This window comes from Alosa sapidissima, chromosome 12 (genome assembly GCF_018492685.1).
Source record: "Alosa sapidissima isolate fAloSap1 chromosome 12, fAloSap1.pri, whole genome shotgun sequence".
NCBI classification, from domain to species: domain Eukaryota; kingdom Metazoa; phylum Chordata; class Actinopteri; order Clupeiformes; family Clupeidae; genus Alosa; species Alosa sapidissima.
The window spans coordinates 17,754,984-17,779,470 of NC_055968.1; the positions used below are offsets into that span (position 1 = coordinate 17,754,984).

General features: G+C 40.9%; 2 protein-coding genes across 2 annotated transcripts in view; one reads left to right on the plus strand and one right to left on the minus strand.

The window, feature by feature from the left end:
* The first annotated feature begins 2,282 nt into the window (after window positions 1-2,282).
* On the plus strand, window positions 2,283-6,697 carry LOC121724754 (N-acetyllactosaminide beta-1,3-N-acetylglucosaminyltransferase 3-like). Its single transcript, XM_042111507.1, has 2 exons — window positions 2,283-2,522; window positions 5,513-6,697. The coding sequence occupies exon 2, from the start codon at window positions 5,517-5,519 to the stop codon at window positions 6,693-6,695; it is 1,179 nt and encodes a 392-aa protein (XP_041967441.1). The 5' UTR covers window positions 2,283-2,522; window positions 5,513-5,516; the 3' UTR covers window positions 6,696-6,697.
* Window positions 6,698-11,086: 4,389 nt separating this feature from the next.
* The window catches only part of jak3 (Janus kinase 3 (a protein tyrosine kinase, leukocyte)), a 44,454-nt gene continuing 31,053 nt past the window's right edge, over window positions 11,087-24,487 (minus strand). Inside the window, exons 20-24 of the mRNA XM_042056380.1 lie at window positions 13,010-13,134; window positions 12,732-12,904; window positions 12,323-12,440; window positions 12,081-12,194; window positions 11,087-11,641 (exon numbers count right to left, since the gene is read on the minus strand). Of these exons, the coding sequence (XP_041912314.1) occupies window positions 11,522-11,641; window positions 12,081-12,194; window positions 12,323-12,440; window positions 12,732-12,904; window positions 13,010-13,134 (650 nt within the window). The 3' untranslated portion in view covers window positions 11,087-11,521. The remainder of the gene's footprint in view (window positions 11,642-12,080; window positions 12,195-12,322; window positions 12,441-12,731; window positions 12,905-13,009; window positions 13,135-24,487) is intronic.

Genomic DNA, 24,487 nt, shown 5'->3' on the forward strand with positions numbered 1-24,487 from the left:
AGGCTGAAAGTTATGTTTAACGTGCCTTCTCCCAAAAAGTTTGTCATTAATCTCTAAAGTAATGAGTCAAAATCACAAACAACTTCAGGCGGCGCTCCCTTCCACCATCTAGCCTGGCCCAGCTAGATGGTGTTCTCCCCCCGGTGTTCGTGGTTCAGTCCAATCACAAGGGCAAAAAAGGAAAATTAGAAAATTGACGCATCATTTCAATTTTTAACTTCTGAACAGAAAACCGTAACTGTGCTCAATTGAAAATCAAAATAAGCAACAATAACCCATTTACTGTGCCGTCCTAAAGAATGGATAACGGATTTTTAAGCCTATTTTTATATTTTTTCATGTGAATTCTGCAAATAGAACATTGCACTGCAAAGCGTTACACGGACCCTACACGGACGTCAGACTATTATTCTATAAGCTTATGTTACGGAAAATAATGCAATAGGCTAAACATAGACTATTAATCTGTCTGTTTAGTGTCAATAGACGCTTGGAACAAAAGCATTCAGTAGGCTAGCCTAACATAAAAACATTGAGTGGATATATGAACATACAAAATAGCCTAATGCACAACATTTCAATTATTTATAATAGCAACATGACACATGCATATTCATGTATAACATTAGATGAAAATCGCATTGATTATAGAACAGGGGTGTCGACTCTTTGTAGAGGCAGTGCGTTCATAACTGGTGGGCCAACTGTAGGCTACACAAAAAATATTTTCATAGGCCTACCCCAAATGTAGGCTAAAGGCTTGAGTTAAACTTGAGTCTGACAGCTGTGATTTAGAACAATTAATTAATAGCCTACCTAGGCGCTATATATTCCCTGAGACAGGCAGTTAGGCCTAGAGTTTTCATGAAAATCGCACTGAATAGGCTATTTAGGACAGTGTCAGTGCGCTATTTGCAGAAGCAGTGCGTCCATGCATGGCAACTACACGCAAAAAATATTTTCATACGCCAGATATAGGCTAAAGGCAAACTTGAGTTTGACACCTGTAATTTAGAACAATTAGTAGGCCTACCTGACAGGCAGTTAATCCTAGTTTTCATGAAAGTCGCGTTGAACGAACAGGGGTGTCAGTGCGCTCTTTGCAGAAGCAGAACGTTCATGCATGGGCCATCTCTACACAAAAAACATAGGCCTATGGCCCTAGGCCCTTCGTGAAAATTGCTTTGAGCAATTGTTATTAGGCCTAAAAATAATTAAAAAGTTCTAGTAGGCCTAGGCTTTGTCAAACTTCCTCAACAACTGTCGGGCTGGACGGAACGTGGGCCGTAGTCCTATGTCAAGCCATTCGCGCAAGACCTGCGCACATCCATCAACCCTGAAAGAAGGGGTAAGTCCATCCTGTCTCGTAGGTAATCTTTCAGCAGTGTGCACACTCATGAAGAGATTGACTGTAGTGACAAAATGCTCTTTGCCCACTTTGGCATATTGACATTGTCAGTCAGCTAGCTAAGTTTGAAAACCCCGCGAGCTGTGTGTTTGAATGGCGGTCTGCGCCAGAGTAGGGGAGAACCGGACTGAAACACTTTTTAATTAAACGTAATTTACAAAGACATCGTAAAACACTGAAAGCTAATATTTTGTCACAAGCAAACTACATCGGTCCTCTGTCAAATACAGTTGAATTTTCAGCTCTGAACAAAACCATTCAGGATTTATTTAAGGAGAAATCGAACATGCGTTTTGTTTCATTCGTCCCTCCAGACCGGGATAAATGAAACGACATGGGGGACGAAAGAAATATACAGCTTAAAATTCCCACAACTTCAATATTTGACAACATCATGAATGGTACTTGAAATATGTGTTAATTTGGATAAATTACTGCTGGGCTTTACTGTCTGCTGTTAATATCTAACAACTAATTGCGGTCATTGTGAAGCGCATATCTCGCGGTTATGGAAATACCATGCACTATTAGAATGCATGTTTCGATACATAAGGTGACGTGAGCTGAGAGTGTCTGTTGTGAGTTTAGGGGGGCACGTCAGCCAGAGGGTGTGTGAGTGAGTGAGTGAGTGAGAGAGAGACTGCTACCTGCTGACCAGAGACGGTCGCTGGAAGAAGGGTCTGAAGTGCCTTTGTTTCGGCTACAAAAACCCGCCGAACTGATCCGAAACCAGCCCAATTTTTATACACCCGCCCAAACCCATTTTTGCCCGCAAAATAGATTGCAAAACCGCCCAATTGGGCGGGAAACCGCCCAATCTGGCAACCCTGAATGGCTCCCGCCCCTGAGCGTGTAGGAGTGCGCCTGTAGGCGTTGCTCTGCAACGCGCACTTGGGGATTGGGGTTGGCGACCACGAATATGACAACTTCGTTGGCAACCGGGATTAGGCTACAGGGATGCTACTAAAGATTATGGTTGGACGCGGGTAGCCTATATGAAGGATCAAACCAAGTCATTTTTTAAAACACAGATTTAATGGACAACGGATTATTTTAAACAGGGAATTATTTCTGGCGGAACTGCTTGGAGGTGGTCTTACCATCGACAAAACAGGTAGTCAGTCTCTGACATGTCGGAAATCAATCAGACATTAAGATAGTTGTCGTCTGTTTTTAACGAATGAATTGATATTTTTACTTAAGTCATATTCGGTTAACTGTTTGTCAGTCAGTGGCAGTGCATATGATACCCTACATAGATTAGTCACACCAATGCATTATGTAAACAGTTTCCATAAAACAAATCCGTCGGAGAAAAAAACCCCCCAGAAAAGTAGGCTACTGGATAGGATAAGATATACTATTGTTGTGTGTTAATCTTAATCGTTAGTGAAGTGCAAGCGAAGAGGCATAGACTATTTTTACAGGAAATAAGAGGTTTCCAGTGCCTGTTGGCTTTGCTTAGATAATCGGACATCGGTGATTGATCTCTATTGTTGGCCTGCATGATTTAAATAAAAAGTTTTTATTCAAATAGATTCACTAGGGCCTAAATGAAAGCGCAAACAAAATATCCAAGTCATATAAAAGTCATTTCTGAAAAGAAAAAAATAAGTTTCTGAATTAGTTGACACAAAATTAACCTACAAGCCGTAGCCTAATCGTAACTGCTGTAGAGTTGTAAAGACAATACATGTAATAAAGAAATAAGGAAATGTAATGAGGAAATACAGCACATACGAGGACCCCTAATATTTCCTGTGCCTTGATGAGTCACCGACACGCTTGGGGATGTAGGCTAGACTTTGGCCAATTTAATTAATTGCTTGGTCGTTTGCCGGTTTAAGGTTTAGACATATGCCTAATTTTTTTCTTTAAAGTTTGATGTTGGCCAGCGCACAGCTGTATTTGTGTGCCCTCCAGCTGCAGCCAGACATTACTCCATCTGGTATAAGGGTAGAGAAATGGAATAACTTTCCATTCGTCACTTTTCTGATCCAATCCAGCGCCTCTACTGTCTCAAACTAATGTTATACTAAAGCGTGTGTTGAACACAATCATAGACTACATATATAGACATTTATCACCACATCTTAACCCTCCTGTTGTGTTCGCGGTCAAAACCGATTGACAATTATTTTCTCTCAAAAATATTGTTAACTTATTCTGACTACGAGGCTCAGTGACTTTGTTAGCACAGGGCATCTGAATACACAAAACAAATGTTGATCATTTTCATAACAATTTGAGTGTTTTATTTGGCAAATGGAAGTTAAAAACTGGTTATATCCAATAGAACATAAGTTGATACAAAGGTCTAACACCATTAGATGATAATATATGTGTTAGGCCTACTATGGATTTATAACCAGCTATAATGCAGCGGTCATTTCTTATACACAACAAAAATATATTTGAAATATCACACAATATATATATACAGTAGGCCTATGTTACCTCTTTAGCCTTTTGTACTGACTTCTCTGTGGCATGTTGCCGTACCAGTTTGCCCACACTACTTGGCATCCTGTGACTAGGCTACATGAAGTAGATGTAGTGGTAGACCTAGACATACAGAAAAAAGACACATAAGTGTCAAAAAATATTTAAAAAATATATTGTGAAAATATATTTCAAATATATTTTTGTTGTGTATGGGCCCATACACAAAACATATTTGAAATATATGTTTTATATGAATACATAGCCTTATGGCTAATGCTATTTTAGGGTACACAAGAAATAATAAATTGAGTTGTTGCACCCAATGTTTCATAGTCTCTCTCTCTTTCTCTCTCTAGTATGTCATGTTCTAGAATGTAGATGATTATGCCAAGAACTTCCTTTACAGATTTAAGTGTAAGTGCTTTGTTGACATCTTTGTTTGCCTTGGTTGGAGCTGCTGTTTGGTGTAACCTTGCTTATGATTTGTACTTTTTTATGATATGATTTTTTCCGTAAAGGCCTAATTATGATCTTGTTTGTGCGCTAGAATGGCACTGACGCTTTGGCCCTTGTAATTTTTGTTAAAGCCATTTGGATCTACCTGATACATTAGCAATAGTGATTTAGCAGTGATGTAAAGGCCAAGTTATCTTTAATAATGCCCAAATGTGGGAATGTACTCCATTCCCAGAGCAGTGAGCCATTACGAGCATGGGCATGGTTTCTGACTTGAGAGTCAGAGAGTTGTCTCACTTTTTAAACATCAAAACTTATTTATATATGTAAAGCCTGCTGCTTGGCCCCTTTTTTATAAGGGCCATTCATCATTCTCTGAATTGTTTGTACCAGTAACAAATAATCTTAAGTGGAAATACATTGGAACCCTAGAGTTTACCATTAAAGACTGATAGTATATCCTGCAGACCTTTTGAGTATATGCTCGCCATGCATGTCAACTCACAGTAGCCTGATGAGGTGTAACTGTACCCTTGGGCTGGATGTCTGGATGATAGTCTGGACTCATTGCTCATACCAGTTCTGATCATTGTTTCAGGCTAAAATTGTTATGTCATTGTGTGCAATATATGTGATTGCTACTTGATTATTAATTTGCCAATTAAAGACTTCTTGGGTCTGATTCTTATTAATCTAAGATTGACTTTGCAGCCTTACTTTACTGCAAATATGTGTTTTTTTCATGTCTGAATGTATTAGTATAGCAGTATATATACTTTTTTGATCCCGTGAGGGAAATTTAACCCAATCGGTGAATTAGTGAAACACAAACAGCACACAGTGAACACACAGTGAGGTGAAGCACACACTAATCCCGGCGCAGTGAGCTGCCTGCTACAACGGTGGCGCTCGGGGAGCAGTGAGGGGTTAGGTGCCTTGCTCAAGGGCACTTTAGCCGCGGCCCACTGGTCGGGGCTCGAACCGGCAACCCTCTGGTTATAAGTCCAGAGTGCTAACCAGTGGGCCACGGCTGCCCACATGTGTGACACTAGATGAGGGAGTGCAGCATGTAGAAACATTCATTTATTATCTAAGCTGTATGTTACCTAGAGAAGCCCCCCTTTCACTTACTTAGAGAGAGAGAGAGAGACAGGCTTGGCATAACAAGTGTTTGACTTAACTTGTTTATTTTCTTTTTTACAGAGCAATGAGGATATCTTTGCGCAACATTGGTGCTGCGACTTTAGTGGTTACCACCCTTTTCCTGGTCGTAATTTTGAACAGGGACAACTCCTCCTATGACCTCAGTACAGGCATCTCCCAGAGACAGCTCCCTAGTGTACTGAAGGCAGACATGATTCATTCCCCTGATGATGACGCCCAGAACCCTGCCCCGACTGAGGTCCCACCGCAGCCATACTGCGAGCGTAATCACTCCATGGTCAACGTTTCGGACTTTGACACGCTGCCACACCACATTCAGGACTTCCTGTTCTACCGCCACTGCCGCCACTTTCCCATGTTGCTGGACGCCCCAGACAAGTGCGGTGGGCCGGAGGCCTCTTCCGACGTGTTCCTGCTGCTGGTCATCAAGAGTCCGCCGCCCAACTATGACCGGCGGGAGGTACTGCGCAAGACATGGGCACAGGAGCGGCAGCACCACGGCAAATGGATCCGCCGCGTCTTCATCTCGGGTGTGTCAGACACAGGTTTCGAGCAGCAGCGGCTCAATAAAATGCTGCGGCTGGAGAGCCGCGAGTACGGTGATGTGATCCAGTGGGACTTTGCCGACACCTTCTTCAACCTGACACTCAAGCAGATGCTCTTCCTGGAGTGGATGGAGCACCGCTGCCCCAGCGTCCGCTTCCTCCTCAACGGTGACGACGACATCTTCGCCAACACCGACAACATGGTGGACTATCTGAGTGGCCTGCCAGATGGCAACAACGGCAGCAAGCACCTGTACGTGGGCCACCTGATCCGCTGGGTGGGCCCCATCCGCGAGAAGTGGAGCAAGTACTATGTGCCCGTGCAGGTGCAGGAGTCCAATTCCTACCCGCCGTACTGTGGAGGGGGGGGTTTCCTTCTCTCCGGCTCTACGGGGCGCATTATATACAAGATGTCTCACTCCATCACCCTGCTGCCCATCGACGACGTCTACATGGGCATGTGTCTGGAGAAGGCCGGACTAGAGCCTGTGTCTCATTTTGGGGTCAGAACGGCAGGGCTCCCTGTGCCCTCGTCCAAGGTGGACTCCTACCATCCCTGCTACTACCGGGAGATTCTTCTGGTCCATAGATTCCTGCCATACCAAATATACCTCATGTGGAACAGGATAAATGAACCCAATTTGAAATGTGACGGTTCGCAGGTCTCCAATCTTTAGCACATTTAATTTATTTTATCTCTGTTTCTATCTCTCTGGGAGCACAATGATGTTTGTTTTGTGTTTGTTATGTTAAAAGGAAGCTCAGGTTAACAATTAGTCATCCATTTTCTCTCTGCTATTCTCTTGGCAATTGAGGGATCAGATACTTAGTGTCTGGCACAGGTAGTGTGGTGGATATGCAAACTTGATGAGGCCTCTTCTTTCATGCCCTTCATGTAGGAGGGGCAAAGAAATCCCCTACGCGCCTCCGCCTGAGGCTGGACTGGACACACCTCAAAGGCTGTAATCCCACTTATCACCCGGTTGCCACTGTAAAGCCATGCCTTTATAACACGCAAAGGAAACATGCGGTTCCGTTTAAAAAGAAGCCCACTAGTTCAGCTTGTTGTACAACTTTCATTGGCCCTATAATAGGGATACCATGGACAGTTAGCTTGTTTACAGTTGATTCCATTGTTGCGAAGCCTGCCTCCAGGCTCAACCGTCATCCTACTATGGTTGTTATAATTACCATTCATAAGCTGATATGGAACGGCGATTAAACTTTTTTTTACCAGATCTACTTCATAGGTGTCCCGTTATTTAGAATTAAAAGCCACCCCGCCAGCCAATCAGAAAAGAGTATTTCTTTTCTCCGGGTGATAAATCAAAATAATGTATTGACAATATATCATATTATAAATGACAGGGTGGTAAGACTGGAAGGGTGTTTTTTGACAAATGTGAATATTTGTTTTGTTTTTTCTATTCAAAATTAAAATTATATTTATCTAAAATTAAATGTATATACAAAGTAATGGGTTCTTGCCTCTCGTTTCTTAAGTTACTAGAGGTATACATTGACGATTGAATGTTGAAACTGCAGTGATATAATGCACTATCCTCTCCCATCCTTGGTGGGATGCTGTTTTCATTTGAACATTCAACTGCAGAGGTTATACTAGGTGTAGATGTTTTTTTTGTTAAAGCCATCTTATGCAAGTTTTTTTACCTTAATAACACAACTTCAAAGTTATTTTGATGGTAAACTAACTTATAGGGAGAATGGCACGCCTTCCTAGCCCTAGCCTATCCATCTAGAGAACCAGCCTTGCAACTTCACTCTCCCTTGTCCCAAAGAATCATTAATTACTTAACAGCAATACTACAATAGCCTACTATTTTTATGAAAATGTGAAATATTATAATAATTTAATATCAGTAGACATGGGTCTTTGGAGAGTATCTTTGACATGTTCTGTGTCCAGGGGTAAGGGTGCAAATGAATGATGAGTGGTATTTAGACAGTTGTGTAAAATAAAATATAACTATAGGGGGAGTAGCAAAAAAAGAAACAGAAACTTCATTGGATAGCTTTAATGCTCTATACAGCGAAGATATCCATAGTCATCATCATAAATAGCTAACTCTTATAGCTATTTATTATGATGAATAAATAAATAAATAAATAACATTAATTTGATCATATCATTTGAAATGAATCAGTCTTGTCTGGACTTTTCTGTGCTTGGAAATGTCCCTCCTTTAAATAAAATGTTTTTTTCCCTCCAAAGCTTTTATGTGTAGACTCTTCTTTTGTTGTCAGACAGGTGGGATAGGCAGGCAGGTGACAATTGTTGGATTTACAGGGACCTGTGCACTCACACCTAGGTGATAAGGTTATCAGATGTGGTGACAGGCTTTAAACCAGGGGTCTCAAACACCCGGCCCGCGGGCCAAATCCGGCCCAATTCCGGCCCGCGACGTATGTCAAAATAATAATGTAATTCGGCCCTTGAGGCTATTTTTAATTGCGACAAACAACGATACTGATTAAAATAGACGATAGATCCAAGTACGGTGACAAATCTCATTTGTAGCCTACTCTCCTCTACTATGTGCTAGACATCCAGAGCATGATTCAAACCCAAAATCGCTGCGCAAAGTTTTCAGGAAATACTTGTATTACACGCGAGAAACACAAAGACATTTGTAATGACGCGGAAGCGATGCAGGCCATAGTTTTGCACAAATTGAAGCAGAAATAGGCCTACACCTAATGTTGAAAAACGTTCACGTGTGATGAAGTCTTAGGTAGGCTATGTTATTCACCTATTCTGATTCTGAAGGAGAATATCCTTTTGGAGATTATGATCGATCGTCTATTGACAGTGATAGTCACAGTGCGTCTGTGAATGGAGGTGCGTCTTTGCGTGTATACGACGGTGTCCACTAACCATACCATGCTTATTTCGACCCTCTGCCCAACATAGCTTGGAGGTTGCAGTGGTAATCGTGATGAAAGTGTCCGTAATGGACGTGGTACAGACAGCAGGCTAGTAAACGAACTATGCGAACTTCTGGGTACTCGGATTACCCGCGATAGGAACTGATTTGACCAGAATACTTTATTGTAGGCCTTGTGGTTTAGTAATACATCACTAAACCATATACATCTTAGGTGTTGGTATTAGGTGTTTTCCTGTTAATTTGTTATGTGGGTAATATGAAAAAAAGGAAAGTAAACCTGCTCAAATATCTTCATCCAGTATTTACTGAAAGGTGCATAATTTGAGGTGCTTGCCATCCAGTGATGGGTACATTTAGCCCCTTCATAAACTTTTGTTTATACTCAAAGATTTTTACATTTACAGTAGGACTTTATCTCTGACCACTTTCAAGCCATGGCCTTTTGAAATTTTGATATAAAAATCCAATGGTGTTGCTTTCTTAACCCTGACGCCTAGTTTGCCAGGTTTAGAAAAGTTATGAGAGGAATATAATTTTTATTTGGTGTGAAACACACACATACCCGTTTTTATGCTTTTTATTTTGTTTTATAATTTGTATTAATATTTATTTTATCATTATTTTATTTATATTATAAGCTAAGGTTGCTAGCACAGGTGTCTAAAACTAGATAAAAACACTTGCACTTTCTGTTTGCAGTTTTGTGTGGTATTTGAAAAAAAGAACATTGCATTTTCAGAAATAGCCGGCCCTCCAATCAGATGACATTGGCAGAAGTGGCCCCCAGCTCATTTGAATTTGAGACCCCTGCTTTAAACCAACTCCATTGTATTGCATTTTATGGCAGCAAAAGCTGTTTTTGCTAGTTTTGAAGAGGTTAGGTCACATGTTTGCTGTTGCTCCATTTTAGGCCTAAAGATGTGCACACTTGAGTGTAACACATGCAATGTGTTTCTGCTTTTCACAATTTCACATAGGAAACCTCACAGATCTCACAGTGTCCTCCTTACTGGTTCTTTGTATGTGTAGTTGGCCACTGTTTATTATTCCCATTCATTTTCAGGTTTTAATATAAAATATCACCGTATGTGAAGAACTGAGATATGATACTACTTCTCATTCAGGCTAACTATAATTCTCAGCAAATCTTGGATAGAAATTATATATTTTTAATGAGTAGAAGACATGGGAGGAAGCCCCAAAGCCAGACAGATAGACTAGCATCCAACCACGTCTGTGCAGTGTCAGAGGGATAGTCACTTCCGCACTGGCCTGTCAAGCCACACTCCACGCTGCAGCACAATCCCCATCCAGAGTGCAACTTCATAGTCTATCAAGACTGATGGATGACTACAGGCATTTTACACAGGAATTGATTTTTTAGTTACTATGAGTGGCAGAGATTGCTATTAATTATATTGTTTTCTAATGTGTATGTTTTTATGTCTGTTTTATGTTTTTATGTCTGTTCATTCTTTCACTGGTTGATCAAGAACAGTGTTTTTTGGTAGGGCCACTGGCCACACAATCAATGTGGAAAATGTTTGCTGTGACTAATAAAAGCTTTTTGGCAACTGCAGTCAGATGAGGTTGACCATCTAGAATTACTTATTCTAATCAACAATAGTGATTCATTCAAGGTTGCTGAACATATGTACGTGTGGGAGGAGAGTACATACATTAAATCATAGCACCCACAAAGCCTGAGGATTTGTCTTCCTTTGTTTGTGGATTAGGCTATGCTTTTTAGCTTGTATGTTCTAAGGCTGGATTTGTCCTTCCAGTCTATTATGTGTTTGCCCAGTACAGATAAAGCATTCTTATCTCCCCATGGGACTTATCAACCAGCTTGGTCTAGCATAATGTATACCAATGTGAGTGTGCGTTCCAAGGTTGCTGTGGAAATCTTAACACATAATGTGGACACAGTGTCATCATCAATAAAATTAGGACTATCGTGGGTTTGTATGTCTCTGTTTTTGTCTTCGTCCTTATGGATTTATGTATACTACATAAATGTGTCTGTGTCCTAAGTAACATCTAGTGTTGCTGAAGATACTGAGAAGCATTGGGAGTAACTTCAGAATTAATTCACTGAGGTTTTCTGCTAATAAATCATGTAGGAGTAACACACACACACACACACACACACAACACAGTTCACATTCCACACTTTATTGCAAATGCTTTTCTCTTTTACAATTCCACCCATGTAAAAATCAGTGATATATTCAGAAGACCAGCTGATGTGTATGCATGACGTGGCAGTCCGCCATGTGTAAATGCACTAGCACTGTTCAGTCAGTTTCGGACAATGAAGAGGCAAGTTCTGTAAAGGTCTGAACACTTTTTCATGTCAATACTCTATAAAATTTCTGCATTTGGAAGGCAGGTATTAAAAGATTTGTTAAAAGTCAGTCAGTTGGACAGAATAATACAAAAATGTATATTCTATGTGATTCTTGTGCGTAAAGATTTTTTTCTGTCACAGAATTTTAAACTTGAAAACGACATCCATTTGACTGCATTAGCATGAATGTACAAGTGATGGAATTTACCACCAACACTAAAAGCAATGGCACTCCAAAGGACTATTAACCTTTGAGGCCTTCTCTGTCCTCCTGCAGGGTGACCTCGACCAGCTCCGCTAGGCTGGAGAATGCTGGCCTCTCCTCTGACTCCCAAGCCCAGCATTTCATCATTATGCTGTAAACCTGGGGGGGGGGGGGGGGACAGCTTATTAAAATGCAATGGATTCAGCATGGCTTGACTTCAGCCATTAAACCATCCAATATTCTTACTTTCCCAATGCAATAGAAACTCATTAAACTAAAATGGGAAACTTTGGCCGATGGTTAAACATTAGACCACTAAATCTTGTTGTTAATAATTGACCGAATTTGGAAAGTGGATTACATGCAGTGTTCCTGTGATAAAATGATGGATTACTGATAATAATTAACCTAGATAAAAAGTGAGTGTCCCCTTCAATCTTCTAGTATCACCTTCCTACATTTGGCAGACATGAATACCATTCAAGTACACATTCAACTGGTGCAATACATTTACTCTAAACTATGATACAGATGAAGTGCTTGTCATGTAGTTGGTTGTGTCATGCAGACACACATGTGTGTGAGAGTATTTACTCACTTTTGGTGGGCAAAATGGTGGAGCTGGCAGCCTCCAGCTGTCTTTGAGTATGTTGAAAAGATGCATCGAGGTGCAATGCCCTTGTATGTCACTGCCAATTCCCTGCATACAAAGCTTTACAACACATGAGAAATTACTAGTAAGTCTCTGCGCCAATCTATGCCGCATCATTCTTCATGGACTTGGCCATTGAGGAAACAATTGTATTAAAGATAAAAATGAGTTTGGAGACCTTGCAGTACCTTTTTGGGATTCAAACTGAGCTCGCAGTAGGAGAACAGCTCATGTAGAACGATCCCAAAGCTCCACACGTCTGATTTGTGTGAAAACTTGGACTCGCTAATGGATTCAGGTGCATACCTGCATTTTTGCAGAGGATAGGTGACATGCTCCATGAAACTATCTCCAGTGTCATGTCATTTCAGTACTACTATCTATTACCTGCAAAGTACTGTACTTCAAACCCTCAGGTCTTAGTCAGCTCTTTCACTGACATTTTGCTACCCTTTAGTTTTTCATGATAATGAAGTTTTTAAAATATTTCACTGGAAGCACTGTATTTGAAACTATAGTCTACCAGCTAGAACTAGTGAAACAGATACATGATATGGCATTTAATGGTATGGCATTTAATTATTGAAAGATATTTACCAGAAAATAGGACTCTCGCCAGGTTGGGACACTTTGTAGTACTCCTTGTCATAAGGTATGATCTTGGTCAGGCCAAAATCAGCGATTTTTACAAGCATGTCGCTGGCCACCAGGACATTCCTAGCAGCCAAATCCCGGTGTATCAGACGCATACTCTGAAGGTACTCCATTCCCTGTGAAACCAGAGATAGTGTAATTCTAATTGTTTTCAAAGGCATCAGTTTTTAAACAACTAAAGCTTACAAGATTGTGAGGATGTGTATGGATGTATGAGGTACTTTGCAGATCTGTGATGCAAATAGTAGGAGTCTCCTGTGGTTGACATGCGAGGGTCTCTTCTCAAGATAACCTATCAGACTTCCATGGGGCAGATACTCCATCACCAGACTCACGCTGCAACGCCCTGAGAGGATCAAGCAGATGTAGGGATATATGTTAGTGCATGCATTTCCATTATTTGCAAATGTTAATTTTCGAAGAATGGTTGTATTGTCTTCTTAGGTGAAAAATTATGAATTAATGTGTAGATCCGAAGTTGAAATGGTAGGCCTAGCTGTGACGTGCAGTCACCTGACATCACCATCAAATGAGGATAGAGGATATTTCAGAACTATTGACGTGGACAGCTCCCCTTAAGAGCGTCTTAAGAGCAGTGCACGCACGTTCACGATGTCGAGCATGTTCGAGAAACGGTTGGAATAACCAAACGAACGATTGTAAGATGAATCGTAGAAAACCCTCGTGTCTCCATCGTTATCGGGAAACGGGGCCCAGGGCCCAGTTCCCCGAAAGCATCTTAAGCCTAAGAGCGTCGTAAAGTCCCTCTTACGAACGTCTTAAGATTTGCCGACTGTTTCCTGAAACCATCGTAGCTTAAGAGCGTCGTGAAAACACTTGTAGATCTACGAGTGCTCCAGAGTACTCGTTACCGGCTAAGAGCATCTTAACAGTACTTCTCACTGAGGTCACCAACAGGACATACAGAGGAATTACAACTTAGAATACATAATCCAATTTACGTTCCCATTCTTTATTGTGTTTACCTGTGATGAATCAGATTTTAGCGTGCAAAATAGCCTACATTTAATGGTCATAATCATGTGATGAAAAGCGGACAAAAATGCAATCAAGTTATGAAACGAGACGTTGCCAGCATAGTTTGACATTATCTTTGCTAAGTGAAGGCTATATTTTATTAGGCCTATGAGGTAAAAAGCAGAGAAAGCAACATGTGATTTGGTCTGTAGCCTACTGCATCAAAATCTAAGCCTACACATTTCCTCTCTTTCTTACTCGACTTCTTTATCTTCAAACGTGTTCTTAAGTGACACCGCAAAAAATTATTGCATGGTGCAACAATCTAATCTTAAAATAATTACAATTATTTATGTCTCTGTGTGGTACATAACCTACTTGGGATGTATTTCTATTTTCGTATTGATGTGAATTAATGTGTAGATCCGAAGTTTAAATGGTAGGCCTATAGCTGTAACGTGCAGTCACCTGACATCACCGTCAAATCAGAGGATATTTCAGAACTATTAACGTGGACAGCTCCCCTTAAGAGCATCTTAAGAGCAGTGCACGCGCGTTCACGCTACTAGAATGTTCGGGGAAACAGTCGAAAAAACCAAACGACCGATCGTAAGATGAATCGTAGAAAACCCTCGTAAGAGCGTGTCTCTGTCATTATCGGGAAACTGGGCCCAGGGCTGGTTTTAGCCTAGGCTACATTTGGGTGGGCTGGTAGTTTTGGGTGGGCATTCTGGGCAACATAGAAAAGCGGTCAAATTGGATCAAAAATTGACATAAAACACAAAAAAAAATCGTGCTTCCTAGGTAGAGTTGCTGCAGCCAGTATTTCTGATTCAAAATAATTATTTCAAATACAAAAATAGTATTTTGTCATTTGTATTTTAGTTGAAGAAAATTGTTTTGTATTTTGTGTCAAAATACTTTAAAGCTGTATGTTTTTGTAGTTTAAAAATACTGCCAAATATTTTTGGCAAAACCAATAGCAGAGGTGAACGAAGTAGCCCGCAATTCCTTTACTTAAGTGAAAGTACAGATACACCCTGTCAAATATTAACGGTCACGGTTGCAAGGGCTTGACCCAAACGCAGGGCAAAGTACGGCAAGGCAATCTTAAGAGTTACAAGAATCTTTATTCCCAACTAAACAAACCTTGTGTAACACAACACACATTGACTAATAACCAACGAAGACTGAGGGGAGACAGAGGGTTTAAATACACAGGGGTAACAGGGCACAGGTGGACAATGAACAAGGTAAAACAAGACGGGTGGAAACCATAATTAACAGACTAACACGGATCAGGTGAGGGGCGGAGACACGGGCACAGGGAACAGAAACATGGCAAAACAAACAAAGAAACACATGGAACAGGACACAGGAAGTAAACAAGAGGAGCAGACATGAAGGAAAACACTAAACAGGAAAAACAAAACACGACAGGACCCTTACATTACCCCCCCCTCCAAGGGCCGGATTCCAGACGGCCCAAACAAAAAAAAGGTCCAAACAGGGTGGGTGGAGGGGGCTAACGGCAGGAGGGTCAGGCGGGCGGCCGGGTGGACGGCCGGACAGGGACAGAGGGTCAGGCGGACGGCCGGTCAGAGACGGAGGGTCAGGTGGACGACCCGTTGGGCGGCCGATCAGAGACGGAGCCTGAGTTGGAGCTGGATCGGGAGCCCGAGTCGGAGCTGGATCGGGAGCCCGAGTCGGAGCTGGATCGGGAGCCCGAGTCGGAGCTGGATCGGGAGCCCGAGTCGGAGCTGGATCGGGAGCCCGAATCGGAGCTGGATCGGGAGCCCGAATCGGAGCTGGATCGGGAGCCCGAATCGGAGCTGGATCGGGAGCAGGAGCTGGAGCCGGAGTCGAACTCGCGACTGGAGCCCGAATCGAAGCCGGATCCAGAGCGGGAGCAGGAGCCAGAGTCGAACTCGCGACTGGAGCCGGAGTCACGACTGGAGCCAGAGTCGGGACTGGAGCTTGAGCCGGTGTAGGAGTCTGACTCGGGGCTGGAGAGCAAGCTGGAGCCAGAATCGGGACTGGAGCTGGAGCTACCGGAAGAACTGCAGGCCCAGGGAGTTGGGGAGCTGGGACTGGAGAGGGACCTGGTCCATCCTCCTCAGAGGACCAGTCGTCCTCAGTGGTTTCCCCCTCCTCTTTATCCTCCCAGAACAGCTCCCAGGGCATTAGGTGCAGTGGCAAGTCAGAATTAAAATTAAAAAAAAACTTGCCTTCTTCCATGTATGTTGGTCGGTTATTCTGTCACAGTTGCAAGGGTTTGACCCAAACGCAGGGCAAAGTACGGCAAGGCAATCTTAAGAGTTACAAGAATCTTTATTCCCAACTAAACAAACCTTGTGTTACACAACACACATTGACTAATAACCAACAAAGACTGAGGGGAGACAGAGGGTTTAAATACACAGGGGTAACAGGGCACAGGTGGACAATGAACAAGGTAAAACAAGACGGGTGGAAACCATAATTAACAGACTAACGCGGATCAGGTGAGGGGCGGAGACACGGGCACAGGGAACAGAAACACATGGCAAAACAAACAAAGAAACACATGGAACAGGACACAGGAAGTAAACAAGAGGAGCAGACATGAAGGAAAACACTAAACAGGGAAAACAAAACACGACAGGACCCTTACAGAAACAAAATGTTAATTGAGTTGAAGTAGAGAACTATTTGCTTTTTAAACATAAGTATTCAAAAATCAAAAGTACAACCATTTTTCCTTTTTAATGTAATATTTTTCATACACAATAATAATATGTAAATCCTTTGGTTAGTCACTAGCACTGTGTATTTATTCACATGCGTGCATTCACACTGATAATTATGACAACAAAGTGCGCTGCAAGTACACGGATGGTGCACTCATAATGGTAAAAAAGTTTGCCCTCAATGATCACATGACCATGATGAAAGAACACAAACCGATTTTGTTTAATTACAGTTATTATATTGGTATAACATATGACTGGACATTTTTATATATTGTAAAAGGGGGGGGGGGGGGGCATTTACGTTCAGTTGTGAAGACCAATACCCTATTTTGAATGACAAAACAGCTTTGGGGTGTGTAACAGCTTAGAATGGCTTACAATGCAGTGTAGCCATCAACATATTTGGGGACATTGAGCACTATGGTTCCAGGTATTCCAAATTGCTTGGAGGAGAATGCAATGAATTCTTGAATTGTCAAGGACCTGTTGGGGCAGTTTCATGTCTCTGTTGCTCAGATAGTTTCGATCGTCAAAAGGTCAGCATTGCCAATAATCTTGTAGGGGCTGTTTTGGGCAGTTTCATATCTCTGTTGCTGAGATAGTTTCGATCGTCAAAAGGTCAGAATTGCTAAGAATCTTGTAGGGGCTGTTTTTAAAGAGTAGAGATTGTCTGTGTTGTGGGGGGTGAGACAAGGTACTCATGTTTTGCATGATATCTCAGCACCCAAAGTTGTTATAAATCCATAGTAGCACATATATTATCATCTAATGTTGTGACGAACGTGTGTTCTATAGATATAACCTATTGAACTTCCATTTGCTATTTATGGCCTGTAGGCCTCATTGACCTGAGCTCATGCAAGTCAGAAAGGGGAAGATTCTATTGGGGAAAGGTTCCAGTGGGGGCTGGCATAGAAGCAAAGAGGGGGAGTGAGGGTGTTTTAATGTACAGAAGCACACATACAGTCCATCTAATCAATAAGTATGTGTCTGGATTCAATTTTATACACTGACCATTTTCTCACCCATTAATTTCTGATGGCCGGTGTGTTAAATTAAACACTCAAATTGTCATGAAAATTATCAAAAATTCTTTTGTGTGTTCAGGTGCCCTGTATTAAGTCATGGCGCCTCATGGTAGTCAGAATAAGGTAATAATATTTTTGAGAGAAAATAATTGTCAATCGGTCACATTTGACTGCAAACACAACAGGAGAGGTTTTATAACTGCAGTCTTAAGTGCTGCTGGGAAAATGCCTGAGCTGAAAATGGATCACCCAAACAGCTGAAAACACTTTTTAAGAAGTTTGTAGACAGAGCGTCAAGACAGCAGGTACTGTAGATGAACTAAGTTGCAGCACAGTTTTTTTTAAGGGTTTGGCCATCATAGCAGTAAATTCAGATAAGGAGGCTACATTTTGTCTAGGCCTGTGGTGAACTCTAATATTTTTCATCAATTTTGTGATGAAAAAAAGAACCAAAGTCATTAAACATTTTTGTTGACTTGAAATCTTGAGGTAGCTCTGTTGGGGAATTTGTTAACGTATCAACAATGGCAAAAAGAGCATGGGAGTTATTAATGTGTTAATAATGTTACAATTAATGAAGAATGCCTGGCCCTATACATAACTCAGAGTTATAAATGTGGAGTCTCTTTTTGAAGATGTCATATAGTTAATCTGAAGCTTAGTGTTTCTCCATTTACGTTCAGCTTTCCTACATTCTCTCTTCTGATTTGCTACTGTTGTGATATTCCTCCATGGTATTTTAGGTTTATTTAAGTCTTTGTAACCTTGGCAGGTGCTATTATACTATATAGAGTCAAGGACCCTGAGAATATTAGAGCTAAATTGAGTAAGATGGTCTTCCTGCACACATGGTGTCATAGCTACATAGCTAAGGCTTCCATAAAAAGAGTGCTGCTATTCTCATTAATTTATTTGTGGTAGGCTAAGTTGACTATGATAGTTCATTGTAACACTGTCAACTTATGGATCTTTTACAGTTCAACCATGAAGTATTTATTAACAGTTCTACCATGACCGCTTTTGATGTGTTCATGATAAGTGATAATGGATGACACTGTGTTCTTTAATCAAAAGTTTGTTTTTCTGTCATGTTGTTAAACTTTAGTCGATACAAGTAGCCCAACATGTGAGTAAATAAACATAGCCTATTTGATGACCACGTGGTTCCAGTTTGTCGCTTTGTCAAAGTAAATCGCTGTCCTTTTTTATACCCTTTCTTTACACTTAAAAAGGGTAAATATTGTTCAGTTGGCAGATACCCCCTCCATTATAGCATAGATGCATAAGCATTTTTGAGCTTAGTTAATGGCTTAAAAGAGTGATTTACTTTGACATAGTGAAGCTGCCCACAAAGGCTATGCTATATGCTATTTATCTGAAAATGCATATTTTGGTCTTACTCTTACACTGCACTGATTAACGTTGTTTTAGTCCCCAATAAAAGTTTACACTTGTTATCATCCAAAAATAGACAAAAAAGGAAAAATAGAGTTGTCCTGTTGTTTAATCACATAAAGATAAAGATAAAGCTTATTTTTCTACTCAAATACACAAATGTATGTATTTATTGTATTTTCTAAATTAGAAATCTAAACACTACATAAAGTCAGGTTCAAAAATATTGTTGCATTTGTTGACATATTATAAATACAATACAATACAATTTTAAGGAAGGATTTTTGCATATGTTTGTATCATTTAAAAAAATCTGAAACTACTGTAAGTATACAGGTTTTTTCCCATGTTGTTAGGGATAAAATGTAATATAAATGGCTGTTAAACCTTCAAAATATAACTAATGAAATTGGGAGTTTTGGTGTTTGAAAGTGCTCCTGAAAGGCAGTTAAGCACTTTGTGAGAAAAGCATCAAATGTGGGTGAAACTCACTAAAGGAGTCTGATCAGATTTAGAATCATAGGTGCCTCGGATTTGGCCCCTGGAGGCCATGGCGGCCATTTTAAAAAATGGCCGACAAATATGGGTTTTGTTAGGTGAAAAGATATTGAAATCAACTAACAACTAATACATATTTTACCATAAATGTCATTCTTCACACATACACATAAACAAGACCCTTAAATATTTAAAGGTGCCATGTGTAAGAATTCAGGTAAAAATATCCCAAAAATGAGTTACACGCATCAAAAGAATGAGAAGAAATAAGGGTGATGATGTCATTAAAAAAATGACAAGGTATAGTGCTGCATAGACATCAACCTGAATTAGCATGCTAAATTACTAGCCACAGCCCGACAGGTGTCATAATACCAGTTTCGGCCATGGGAGGCGGTATGCAGGCAACATAACTGCCAGCCAAACTGCAATACACGTGTTTCGGTTGTTACTCTAGGGTAGACCAACTCACTTTCTGGAGGTATACTGCCCCCATCTTTTATGGAATGTGGAGTATGAATTGATTTTTGGTGGACGTTACACATGGCACCTTTAAACAATTAAAAATAAAATATAATCCATCGCTTCTTTCAATTTGGGACCTTGCAGTCGGAATTGTCATTTGTCTCAAGTCCAAAGTAGCCTGGGCTATTTGAAGTGTCAGTTTATTGCACATCATTTTTACGTCATTTTGAATAGCCACTGCATAGCCTACCGTGTTTGTTGGTGTGTTGTGCAAAATCTGCGGAATCATTTTATGCAAGCAAACTGCATACAGGTAATCTTTATTGTTGATGTCAGACATGATAATCATTCAAACATCTTGCATCTTGACCCGTCCTGTGCCCTGATTCAGTGCTGCCAAAACTCCACTCACCCTCTCTGTCTCTGGCCTTGTATGAGAAGGGGAGTGGCTACAGTAGAGTGGAGAAAGCCAACGTGTGCTTCTTTTACCAATATATTTAACGATATCTTTTGCATTACTTATCCAAACAACGTCAAACTTGGCACTGCACTTATTCGTACCTGTAGCAAGACACCTATCAAGTTTGAAATCAATCGGACTAACGCTTCGACAGATATGCAAGCCTACAGTGCTGTGTGCGAGGGGGAGTACAGTAGAGTGGAGAAAGCCAATGTGTGCTTCTTTTACCGATATATTTAACGATATCCTTTGTATTCTTATCCAAACAACGTCAAACTTGGCACTGCACTTACTTGTTCCCGTAGCAAGACACCTACCAAGTTTGAAATAGAATGGAAAAATGGTTCAACAGATATGCGGTTAACACACAAACATTGATACACACACAGACAGACAGATGTTCCTGTAATTTATAGATAGATAGAGTTATAGCTATACAGCATTGGAATAATGTTTAAACAACAGTACAGAGGAGACTATAGTTAGGAGTTACCACTGCATCTGTCAATACTAGATTCTAGAGCAGGGCTATTCAATTACAAATTCATTTGGGCCACATTTTAAAACCACAGACTTGAGCCGGGCCACACATTTTCAGCGACTAGAAAGCAGGAGGTAATTATTCAAATTACCTTTGCCAGGCGACGCGCAGAGTCTTGGGGCTTTCCCAAACTAGCTACTTGGCCCTTATTCATTTCCCCTCGCTTTGCCCATAGCCAGACTGCATGAATCCAGTGGAAGTGAGTAGGGCTAGATCGAAGTAACTAGCTTCGGAAAGGGCCCTCGCCTGTCCGTACAGTGCGTAGCGAAGCCTATATCTGATCATGAACGGTGTTTTCCTTACTGTCTGGACCATCAGCCGGGCCACTCGGAGGCTGCGTCTGGGCCGCATGCGGCCCGCTAATTGAACAGGCCTGTTCTAGAGGATAGGAGTGCCTACATATTATGTGTGTTAAGTGCATATTAAGTGTGTGAGGTTGTCATAAGCGCTAGAGAGGAGGTATTCTTGAAAGAGTTGTTTATTCTTGGAAAAGGTACCCTGTGGCAAGGCATTGATATGCAAACTTGTGTCCTAGCCATGACACATTGAACAAACGCCCGGTGAGGTAGGATTTAAACCAGGAGAGAGCGTTGTCTGAAATGTCCATGTTTGAAAGTATGGATATCTGGTGGTTGACTGTGTCAGAAGCAGCTGATAAGAATTGAGGACTGAGTTGCTGCTCTGGCAGATTTTAAGACTTCAGTCACAGACAACAGAGATGTTTCAGTGGAGTGGCCACTTTTGAACCCAGACTGGTTAGGATCAAGGAAGTCATTTTGTGAGAGAAATTCTGTGATTTGTTTGGAAGCTGCCCTTTCTATAACCTTAGAGAGAAAAGGTGGGAGTGAGACCGGCGATAGTTCTCCACCTGGGTGGGAGCAACAGAAGGCTTTTTAAGCAGCTCTAAGTTAGCTTGAAAGCAGTTGGAAATGTACCAGAAGCCAGTGAAGTGTTATTGTTATATTATAGAATTGTTATTTAGATGAGGTCAACTTCTCCCTACTGTGGAATGGATTCAACAAGAAAGGGAATTCCTTCTCCTACTCTAACTTAGCCACAAAAGGCTAATACATTGTGCACATAAATCATGACAGGGGAAAGAAAAAACATTTCAATATAATAAACAAATGGTTTGGTTTGTTCTGACAAGCAGCATGCCTACAAAGTAGTCTCCGGCTCTGCTCCCACCTACTTGAATGCCCTCATACAGACTTACACTACCTCCAGACCGCTGCGCTCCTCTGACGAACGACGTCTAGCTCTACCACCGGTACGCTCAAGCCAATCCAAACTTTTCTCATCTGTTGTTCCTCGTTGGTGGAACACACTGCCAGTTCCTACAAGGGCAGGGACATCCTTTTCCACTTTCAAAAAACTCCTGAAGACCCAGCTCTTTAGAGAACATCTACTCTCATAGCAACACTTACAACAAGTCTTACTGATCCTAGCACTCACCAGCCGTTTTAAACTGACAAGTAACTGTTACAAACAGCACTCACCGACGCACTTATTCTTACTGTACTCTAATGTTTTTTTAAACTGTCCTAAAATTGTGAGAATTGTTCTAAAACGTACTGTTTACCATGTTGTTAGTCGCTTTGGTTAAAAAGCGTCAGCCAAATGTAATGTAATGTAATGTAATGTCAGGTCGAGTGCGGTGGCTGAATTAAGGGGTGGGGCTATGTCGTCATAAAATTGCCGGCTTTACCGTCTAAACAAAAGTTAACCGGCGGTTTCAAAAAATCTCACTTTGGAACACAGTTACAAAAACTATCGGTTACAGCCTCCTAAAATGCTGGGGTCGTGTTGTAGAATAAATTCACCAGTTTAAAAAAAAAACAGCGTTGTGTAGACGGGCCCTTAGTTGATTGCGATTAGCTTAAACCATTGTTGCCTAATTACCAATTATTCATCACTTGTGTGTAGTATCTACTATTTTTTGTGCCCACACTCCACTCACATTATTTTTTCAAACAGTAATAGTATGAATAATATTGTGGCATGATATGAAATTATTCAATTCAATAAATATACCATATATTTTTATATAGTGACATTCAAATGAGTCAACGGTCATATTCAAAAAAATTAAGAGACCGCTGCAAATTTGAATATGACTGTCAACTCATTCGAATGTCCCTCAGCAACCATAGGATGACATCAGAAAAATGTGCAGTTGTCTTTTATTTTTTTCCAGAGCTGTATGTATTGTAATTGACCAGTGTCACTTAAACCAACTGGAGACATATTTTTATTCCAGAAATAATTCCGTGGAAATGCATGGATTCCAGTTGCTGCTACTGGAAGAAACTGGAATCCATGCATTTCCACTGAATTATTTTTGGAATCTGATCCCTTATCATACCTGTTCATCAGAGTGCATGAAAGTGCATTCTACTGTTATCCGATTTCTTCTTATTAGAGGGCATGAAAATGCACTCTACTGTTATCCGATTTATTCTTATTATATGTTATTATTATTCCGCTGACGCTTTTTGTGCGTTTAATGCGGCTTCGACTGTTTAACATCTTCAGTTTGAATTTCAAACTTCATTCAAACTGCGTTGCGTAGGTCTTACTTAGGTGACTTCAGCTATGTATTTTTCAACTTTGTAACTTTTATACTTTTTAAACTATTAATTAAAAACTACTAAAATTTCCCCATAGACTTAACATTGGCGATTATGGCATCACAGTAGGGCACTTAGAATCCTATGCAAAGTGTTCCGGGCACCTCCAGCAACTGTCTGTCTCAGGCTTTAAAGGTGCGATTTGTAGGATTGTTACCTAACGTTCTGTTGGCCAAAATCAAAACACTGGTGAACGTTCTCAAGACTACCAGACGCGAGCCTCTTCTGGGTTGCCAGATGTAATGAAGACTTAGCTAACGTTAGTTGACCTGCAGCTGCTTTAACGTTTCTCCAACCATGACCCAGCTACACATTACGGAAACAGTGAAAACAAAAAATACCTCTCTAACCAACGTAACATATGTAGCTGAAGTTAGCGATGCAGATTAAGTTTAGCATAGGCTACCTGTTGTGGAGAAATATGGCCAGCTCTGCATCAGACTTGATATTCTTCGTTTGACGAAGACGTCACCATCTCAGGAAGCTCCTCCGATGTCCACTTAATTTGTTTCTTGTTTTAATTTTGGAAATTTGCCTGCCTCTTGTAGGCGTTCATGACTACAACTGACAGCTGTTGACAGTTGGCCTTTGCTAATTTGGCAACCCAAATAGGAGGACGCGCTAGCCCATTATTAATACGCTATTCTAGAATTAATCGTTCAAAACATAAACGAAAATTCCAAGAGATTCCGCCCCGTAACTGATTTTATTTCATGGGTTTTACGGGGTTTCACGGGTTAGAGTAATGTTGTCAAATAAGCCATTACTTCAATTCATCATGTTTCCTCACTCTCTGACAACATATGGTGATCATTTTTGGAATGGTTACAGTTTATTTTCCATTATTTCCTACATACTGGACCTTTAAGCATACAATCTGGCTCTTTTAAGACTACAGATCCTGTTCAACTGTTTCCTCTGCCCACAACCGTTTCAAAATAAAAGTCTCCACTACAATAATTCCCTATTAAA

Coding starts and splice junctions, on each gene's coding strand:
- LOC121724754 (XM_042111507.1), top strand. CDS start 5,517: ATGAGGATATCTTTGCGCAACATTGGTGCTGCGACTTTAGTGGTTACC.